This window comes from Oreochromis aureus, linkage group 3 (genome assembly GCF_013358895.1).
Source record: "Oreochromis aureus strain Israel breed Guangdong linkage group 3, ZZ_aureus, whole genome shotgun sequence".
In the NCBI taxonomy this organism is placed as follows: Eukaryota; Metazoa; Chordata; class Actinopteri; order Cichliformes; family Cichlidae; genus Oreochromis; species Oreochromis aureus.
This window is the reverse complement of record NC_052944.1, coordinates 84,953,365-84,962,738: the sequence shown is the minus strand read 5'-3', so window position 1 is coordinate 84,962,738 and position 9,374 is coordinate 84,953,365. Positions and strand designations below refer to the sequence as shown.

Below are 9,374 nucleotides of genomic sequence, written 5' to 3'. Positions count from 1 at the left end.
ACACACAGAAATCAAAAGGATCCACTGTTTGATATTTAAAATGAATCTGCTTTAATTTTGTGATGATTTCTGTAAAAACTGAGCATAAAATATAAAATGATTGGATTATTTAAACCTGTTTTTTATGCTCTAAAACACTTTTTTCTCCTCTTTTTAACCTCTGTCGGGGTCCTTTATTATGTTTTTCCTTTTTTTTCTCTGACTTTGAGACCATCAGATTAAATAGTTCCTTTTCTCCGACCCTCAGATGATTATCAGAGCTTCCCAACTGATGAAACTATGCGGCATCTCTGGATTATTACATTGTTACATTATTTTTGATTTTGTGTTACATCAGCAGGATGAACGACCTCAAAGCTGAATAGACAAAAGCTGACACAGACAACATGAACACTGAAATTGTATGTGTGGGAGTGGGTTTGTGCTGAGTTCAGCCTTGTATTGCTCTCTGAGCTCAGTACAAACTCCTGTGGTTCATGAGGACTTGGGATCCCTGACACTGGTTTCACTGAACTCATCTGACTCTGGTAACAAATGTAAATCTTAACATTTTATAAAATGTCAAACTTTTCCTTAAAGCTCATTGATTAAACTTGTTGCTGTAACAGTGTCCACTTCCTCCTTCCTACTCTTGCTATTATTGTTTGCTTGTTATATGTTGGTCCCCACTTATACAATTCTCTGGCTCACCTGATCCCGAAAAGTCTTACACCCCATGAAATGTTGAGTTGAGCCTCAAATTGATGTCTGAGCTCTTTTCTTTACAAGGTTTGCCTTGTTACTGTTGCTGTTCTCACTCTCCTGGTTTGTTTGTTTGTTCATTTGGATCATCGGCTCTCCTGGACATCTTTCTCACCTGAGCCCAAAAAGTCTTACAGAAGAAAAGGTAAACAACAGGGTCCAGACAGATGTTGAAAACTGACACCATGATGGCCACTTCCTTCAGGTAGTACAACACTGGACCCACAGAGCAGCTGTTCCACAGAAAAGTGCCGGGAAGTCGAACCAGGTGATAGGGGACAAAACAAACACAGAAGATGCTGACCAGCACCAACATGTTTCTGCGAGACTTCACCAGCTTCTCAGAGCCAGAGGAGGCCAGCTGCCTCTGCTGTGCCTGCAACACCCTGCGGGAGGTGCTGTAGTAGAAGAAGACCAGGGATATGAAGACCAACAGGAAGATGATGGAACAGAGGGTGTGGACGATCTTGAACAACAGGCTGATTGATGCACTGAAGAGGGGCTCACAGCGGCTGGGGGTAAACGTTAGAGGTTTCTCGGTGATGAAAAAGAGGATGCTGTAAGTAACTGATGGAGCAAGGAGACAAACCCAGGTGACCATGGAGATGATGTGCGCAGTTCGCACTGACTGCAGGACATGAGTTCCTGAAGGATGGACGATCTTCAGATACCTGGAGAGACAAGATAAAGGAGACAGTAGATAACTTCACGAATCAGTCATAATGGTACCAAATTTGCAAAGGTCATTATCAAGTTGATTTGTCTACACCTTCATCGGGAATGCAGGGTTTTTAGTCATGAACACTGTCATTAACTGTAGTGGGAAATCAGTAAAGGTCCTTTACCTGTTGGCAGCAATATACCACATGAATATGATGCTGGCATAAATGTTGACATAGACAGCAGAAGCTCCAAAACTGCAGTAGAGCCTTCGAATGATGAATAACTTGCTACCACAGTGGGCAATGCGCAGTGGCAGAGAGAGACAGAGCAGGAAGTCAGCAGCTGTCAGGTTCTTCAGGTAGACCATCAAACTGCTTGATGCCTGCTGCTGAGCTTGACCAATGTAAAACTTTAGGATGAAGCCATTGAGGAGTAAACCCACCTGAATATGACACAGAAAGGATGGGGAGAACATCACTTCGGTACATACAGTACTTTGAGAACCTTAAAGCAATTTCTTAAACAGCACTGAAGATTAGAAACTTACCAGAAACACCAGACTGTAGACCAGTACAAAGAAAGGGTTGACTGATGGGACAACTGGATCACAGGTCTGGTTGAAAGATGAAGTCATGTTTTTTGAGTCAGCCATGTTTCTTGAGCTGAAAACAAATCCACTTTATTCTCTCTTTGAATGGATTTACCATCATAGTCTAATTTTATTGTTAAACAAAACAAAGTCAAACTAATTTTAAATATTGTTTTGAGCTCTACTGCATCTCTCTTTGAGACAGTAATTTTAATACATGGAGCTTTCTGGAGGAGTTTGCTGACAGTTTGACTAAATTCAGTTCACAACAGTTATCTCAGGTTGCTTTCTATATGATGCACCCTACAGTCATTAAATGCAGAGTTGAGAACTTAACATGCAAGTATAGAAATCATTAGTGATGTCATCTTTCATGTACAGTTTATATTTATGGAAGCAAAAATGAATCACTTCCTCTCACGAGCCTAATCGTAACAATCATTTCAACATGGACCAAGACGTGGGAGTGGTAGCAATCCACAATTCTTTCCTCTGAACATTACAAGGTATCATGTATAACAACATATAACTGGTTATAATCCTGTCTGCATATATCCAGGTCTACAACATGTTCTTTTTATCAAGAGCTTGTAACATGGGATTGCTGCACAGTCTGTTATATAATCTGTCTGATATATAAAGCGTGTCTATATAGATGATACAGTCACTTTCACATACGGGACCGAATCGGAGCAAGGAGGTTTTAAGCAGTCACATATGTTGGACAAAATTTCATACTGGCATTTCATTTGTGTTTCACCCAGAAGTGTAAACAAAAGTTGTATCCAAATATTTATGATCAGCAGAAAGCATGCCAACAAGAGGAAAGTGAAACCAGTAGCTGTATGAAATACCAAATATTAGATTATTAGATGTTAGATTTTAATGTTGAACACTGGCAGAGGCCACTTGTAATGCTGATGCAGTTGTGTAGAGTATTTCAATGCCCCATGTCAGTAGTCGCTAAAAGTGATCTTTTAAGCTAAGCATGAAATATGTAGAAGTACAAACAATTTAAGGATGATCAACCAGCAAGACTCACCTGTGCTTCTGCAGTTTTCAGTGAGCAAGAAAAGCTGCTTGAGTAGTTATGCCCATCTGGTTTAACAGTATTGCTGCACATCAGGAAACACACAGTGATCACACCACTAACAGGCACTCTGACTTATTTCCTGCTCGCCTTCCCTGCTAAACCGGGCCAACATGTTCCTAATACAGGCATGCAATTTTCTGATCAGTTGTTATAAACAGGTTGTCTAAATATTATTTGTGTCATGTGTTTGTTCTATTTTTCTCAGATGACCTCGTGATGAGAATGAGGACCTAAGCACACACAAAATGGTGTGAAGGTATATGTTAAAAAAAGCGAGCCTTTATTATTGGCTGGACACAACACTACAAAGTAAACGGGGGACTGACAACACGAAGGAAAAGCTAAACTGGAAACAGCTAAACTAAAGAACATATAGAACGAAGAAACATAACTAAAACCTGAAGCAAGAACATGGAGCCTGAGACATGAAACATGAAGGAAACACAGATGATCGGATGAAGAACAGAGGTAAACACACATAATAAATACACACGAAGGGAAAATGAGGAAATGGAAATAATTAACAAATAACCAGGAAACAAGTTAAAATTGTGAATATTAATAAACACAAACATAACCACGGAGTCACTAGACTCCAGACCATAACAGTTTGATGTTATCTTCTATTTTAACTGCATCAGTCATCCATCTAAACCATCCACAGCAGCTCCATCATCATCTTCCTTGTGATCCTTGTATCTGTCTTTTTTTTACTAAAACACACATTTTGCAGGATGTTGCTGGCACAGCAGTGGCAGAGGCCCCTCTGGCTTTTGGGTGAGATTTAAAGTCAGTGCCATAGATGTCAGTCTTCATGAAGATCTATATGAGAGTTCAATACATACACACTCCCACATAGACAGCATCAGTGTTACTGTTGTTATTTTGTTACTGTAGCCGATCAGCTCACAGTGTCACCCTGTATATTTTCTCTTCCTCGTTCTGTTGCACTGGTGTTAGGTACTACATTGCAGGTTGGTTACTGGTGGTTCCTCTCTCTGCTATAATTGAGCTGGTCTCCTGTGCTCATTGATTAATTCATTTGTCTTTCCTGGAGTTTGCTGCTCTCACTCAACAAGCAGTCGACCAATTAACTTGTCAGCTTGCAGTGGCAATGCAGTAATCTTCAGGGGTTACCTGAGTTTAATTACTGATTACCCAGTGAGTTTTGGATAAAAGCGTCTGAGATGCACCAAAACAGGCCCAGCACCAGCAAGAGCTGGTCTGGAGGCCACCCCTGGGGTCAGCGGCTCACAGAGTGCTTGGCAGGTGGCTAGCAATGGCTTGACAACCACAGGATGTGCAGGACCCTGAGGGTGCAGGAATGTGCTGGATCATAGCCACCCTCAGAGCAGGAACAGACAGAGGAGATGGTACAGGGGTGGCTTTCGAAAAAAACAAACAAAAAAAAAACACTTGTACAGTCGCAGGCTTTGCCTCTGTGGAGTGCAAAACACACGAAGATTAGCTTCATGGACATTGAGTTTATGGATTAGAGTGTATGGATTAGAGGGGTTTTACCAGGCTTGCAAACATTTGCTGTGGACACCAACTCAGATAACACAGGGGGCGTTTCTCAATATGCATACTTGTGCGTACTTGCGTTCTCGTGATACGTCATCAGTCGGAGACCAAGTACTGTTCCAATTCGAAGTACGCATCAAGCCGAGAACGCGAAAAAGACCCGGATGTGTTCTCGCTCCGCCCGTTTTATCGAGCATGCATCGGTGTGGACTTGGTAAAGCTAAATATCCCAGAATGCATTTCGTCCAAAACTCAACAGCGGACTCCCGGCACATCGTTTTCAACCCCCCCCCCCGCGCTCACGGTCTTCTCACTACTCAGGTTAAAGAAACCCCAGCAGCTGTCTATAGTATTGAGTGTCCACTAGAATAGAAATAAAAGCGTTCTAACATCTCACCTGCTTGTTTTTATTAAGGTATGTACACGTATGTACATGTACACTATTTTTATTAATAGAGGTTTCACTACTGAGGTTAAAAATGATATATAAGTCACTTAGATCACTTCTAAATGTTAATGTTTGGTTTATTTCAGTGTTTTATTTGTTCCTGAGTAAACCGGTTTGGCTGTGATTAAAGTTAAGCTTCATAACATGTTACTCACAGTTAAATTAAGAGGGGACGGCAGTAAAAACTCCGGACCTGTGACATCATCACGTACGCAGGTGTTCCAATAGGGCTTTGGAGTTGACGTCAGTGGAGGTGGGCCACGCCCCCTTTCCGCCATGACAGTAAGCTAGACACAGGATACAGCTTCAGCTATGGTTCATACGTGTTGTGTTATCAGTTGCAACGTTTGATCACACGATCGTGAAGGCAAGAAGCTGGATAATGGGCTCTTTTCATCGGTTTTCAACCTGGAGGCAACGTGAGGGATCCCATGTATCCGATATTACTAAACAAAGACGTCAGGCTTGCATTGCAGCGGTGAGACGAGCGGATCGAGTTCTGTGCAATCCCCAGCTTTTTGTTGGTTTGGTCTCCGCATCTTCTTTCCGGTGAGTTCTAAATTAATTCATATCACTATTAAAATGCTTTTAGTGTTATTTTCAATGTGCTGAGGTCATAGATAATGAGATAAAACATGCTAATGTGTGATGCTGCTGAACCACGTCATGTCATCATGTCGACTGAGTAGCTTATGATTTAGCATTATTGCAGGCAAACCAGCATATGAAATGGATGTAACAAATCCAGACTGGGCACCAACACTGCTCATGGGCCTTGTCAGGAGTTTTCCTGTAATGCAACTCAGATTGGAATAAGTGACACTCAGACAGGTTTTACAAATTAACGTGCACGGGAGAGAACTGGACAGGCGCCGGTGTTCCAGATCAACTGGCGTTTAGATCAACTGGCGTTGGTCAAACAGATGTGTGGCAGACTTGCGTTTCAGGAGCTGCTACCGACAAAACAGCAAAAAAAAACGCCAAATATGTCATCCGTGACACTTGTGAGGTTATCTCAAACACACTCCGTCAGTCTTGATGCCATTGAACAACAAAATGTTTAAAAATGTCGCGAGTTTACCTGGTGATAACCTCATGCTCGACACGATCGCGAAAACAGCAAACAATTAACACCACGCCGGTGTTGTTCACAGGACAGCGAGAATAAATGATCGGGAGACTCTTGTCGTCGTTATCGTTCCCCTCGCACGTTTTATTTCTCCGGTTTCAGCGTTTTATGCTCAAAACTAAAGCGTACAGTTTACTTTGTGTGCACTAACATGGACTCGAATCAACCAGCGCCACCTCTGGCCGAGTGCCACAGCCTACAGCCAGATCAACTTGTGACACACATCTGCACCACGTTTGAATTCGTTTCATGCACAATACATGTGTACTTTTCAATTGTGTCTGTTTGTTCGTCATGCAAATAAACCTTTGAAATGAATGAAATCATACCATATATTTATTATTGGCCTACATTTGTACAAAATGCCAAATTATATACACAAAGTCATAGAAATCACCACTCCAATTGGTCATCATGATTTTAATATTCTCTTTTTCCATAACAATGAAATACGCCTTGGACAAATATGACACATCAATATTTCATTGGTGTTGTCACATCACATCCTGTAAGCATCTTCTGTCTGTGTCCTTTCTCTGGAAATGAATATCTCCAGCCAATATAGGCAATCCATCAACATGGCTGGAGAGTTGGTTGTTATATACAGTCTGTATAAGTGTGGTTAATCTAATGAACATTTGTAAGGTGATGCCAGTTATGGTGAATTTACAGCAGTTACACAGTGATTAGTAACAAAGAGCCAGTGAGAGTGAGTGGATTTAAGAAAGTCAGTGACTCAGGTGTGTCGATTGGTTTGTCATCTGTTTGTGAGACTGGAGGAGACGTAGAAATCTTTTGTTTTAAATCTTAGTTAGGAAGATTCCTGTTTTAAAACGAGAACATTTTGTGAGAAATGCAAGAAGTACATCTGCAGAAAGCACACAGTTACATTCTGTCCATCATGTGGACAAAATTGAAAATGTTGAACATTGAAAAACTGAGAACATTGGGCAAGTTCAAAAGAAATGTGCTTGTAAGAACGAAAAACCTTTAATAATTGTTCCTAAAAATAGTTATGGAAAGTCTAACTGTTGTATGTCTGTGTTCTACATGTTTATCTAATGGAAAATAAAGTTGCTATTGTTTTATTGCAGTTTCTTGACAGTTCTGAGTGGATTTACATTTACCTGCAACAAAATCAATGTCATTTTCTGTTTTTCAACATACTATAAGGTTTAATTTCCAAACGTGCATATGATCTTCAATTTTAGCAGATCCAATATCACATAGCTGCTATGTCATAGCAGCTGGAGCAGTCTCAAATAGAGGTATGTCCACTGCTGCCACCTGTGGCCAAGTACCATAGCCTACCTACTACTAGATTAACTTGTGACACATCTGCACCTGCTGCTATGATCACATTGAGTAGAGGCTGAGTGGCTGCACTTACCCCTGGTACATCCAAATCTACCCACAAACATGTTGAAAGATGCAATCCCAACAATGTGCATTGTCAACACTAAAACAATCAGTAAACAAAGACAACAGGGATCAATTTTTCTGTTTATTTAGCACCCACAACATTTGTAGTCGCCTTCTGCACAAGGGAAGTCCACACACACTGTGTGGTACCACTTTCATGAAGGTGCATTAAATCTGCAAGATTGAATGAGATTGTCAGAGTCATTGTCTGACTGTTTATTACTAATCACTGTGTATCTGCTGTAAATTCACAGTAACTGCCATCTCCTTACAAATGTTCATTAGATTAACCACACTTAGACTATATACAACAACCAACTCTCCAGCCATGTTGATGGATTGCCTATATTGGCTGGAAATATTCATTTCAGAGAAAGGACACAGACAGAAGATGCTTACAGGATGTGATGTGACAACACTAATGAACTATTGATGTGTCATATTTGTCCAAGGCGTATTTCATTGTTATGGAAAAAGAGAATATTAAAATCATGATGACCAATTGGAGTGGTGATTTCTATGACTTTGTGTATATAATTTGGCATTTTGTACAAATGTAGGCCAATAATAAATATATGGTATGATTTCATTCATTTCAAAGGTTTATTTGCATGACGAACAAACACACAATTGAAAAGTACAAATGTATTGTGCATGAAACGAATTCAAACGTGGTGCAGATGTGTGTCACAAGTTGATCTGGCTGTAGGCTGTGGCACTCGGCCAGAGGTGGCGCTGGTTGATTCGAGTCCATGTTAGTGCACACAAAGTAAACTGCACGCTTTAGTTTTGAGCATAAAACGCTGAAACCGGAGAAATAAAACGTGCGAGGGGAACGATAACGACGACAAGAGTCTCCCGATCATTTATTCTCGCTGTCCTGTGAACAACACCGGCGTGGTGTTAATTGTTTGCTGTTTTCGCGATCGTGTCGAGCATGAGGCTATCACCAGGTAAACTTGCGACATTTTTAAACATTTTGTTGTTCAATGGCATCAAGACTGACGGAGTGTGTTTGAGATAACCTCACAAGTGTCACGGATGACATATTTGGCGTTTTTTTTGCTGTTTTGTCGGTAGCAGCTCCTGAAACGCAAGACTGCCACACATCTGTTTGACCAACGCCAGTTGATCTAAACGCCAGTTGATCTGGAACACCGTTCCTTCGCTTGACCCCAGTTGCTCTCGTCCGTTCCCCCGTAACACTGCTCTTTTATTGTGGTTACATGAATATGCATAGTTTCATTAACATATAACCTATACCTTGTGTGTGTGTGTGTGTATGTGTAGTGAGATATGATCCCATGAAGACTCCCCAAAGCTGGTGCCAGGAGTCTAGCGGTCCATCTAAACAAAAGGCTCTTAGACTAAAACAGATACAGAGTAGGTGTCCTCCTATACCATAAATCAGTAAGAGAAGGTACAACCTCTCTCATGCTCCCAGGATGTGTGTGTGAAAGTCAGAGAGCTCTGGAATGCACACAAAGCTTGCACAACGTAACTTCTCTAGTAAAAAAGAGCAAACACATCTAGAAAACCTTAAACAAAATGTACTTCTAAACATAAACATAATAAAATCTTTCAACAGGCCTCTAAAAACATACTAAATTGCTCTCATTGTACACTAATCCGCACATAACTTCCAGATGAATCACACACCTCTCATGTGCACTAATTTTATCTTACAGGCTTTTATTATGCAGCTGCAGAGTCTGAAGGTGTGCCGCGTGCAGAAGTAATCGATGAAGATCTGACAGAAGAACAA

At 41.0% G+C, this 9,374-nt stretch overlaps 1 protein-coding gene and 1 long non-coding RNA gene across 2 annotated transcripts; one reads left to right on the top strand and one right to left on the bottom strand.

Moving 5' to 3' along the window:
- Positions 1-793: 793 nt before the first annotated feature.
- Positions 794-4,773, bottom strand: LOC120434481 (P2Y purinoceptor 14-like). Its single transcript, XM_039602636.1, has 4 exons — positions 3,036-4,773; positions 1,952-2,017; positions 1,587-1,846; positions 794-1,412 (listed from the first exon to the last, which is right to left on the bottom strand). The coding sequence occupies exons 1-4, from the start codon at positions 3,114-3,116 to the stop codon at positions 794-796; spliced, it is 1,026 nt and encodes a 341-aa protein (XP_039458570.1). The 5' UTR covers positions 3,117-4,773.
- A 550-nt stretch (positions 4,774-5,323) lies between these two features.
- LOC120437729 lies at positions 5,324-9,374 on the top strand. The gene is made up of 2 exons (XR_005611366.1): positions 5,324-5,607; positions 9,298-9,374. It is a non-coding gene; the product is annotated as an uncharacterized LOC120437729 (long non-coding RNA).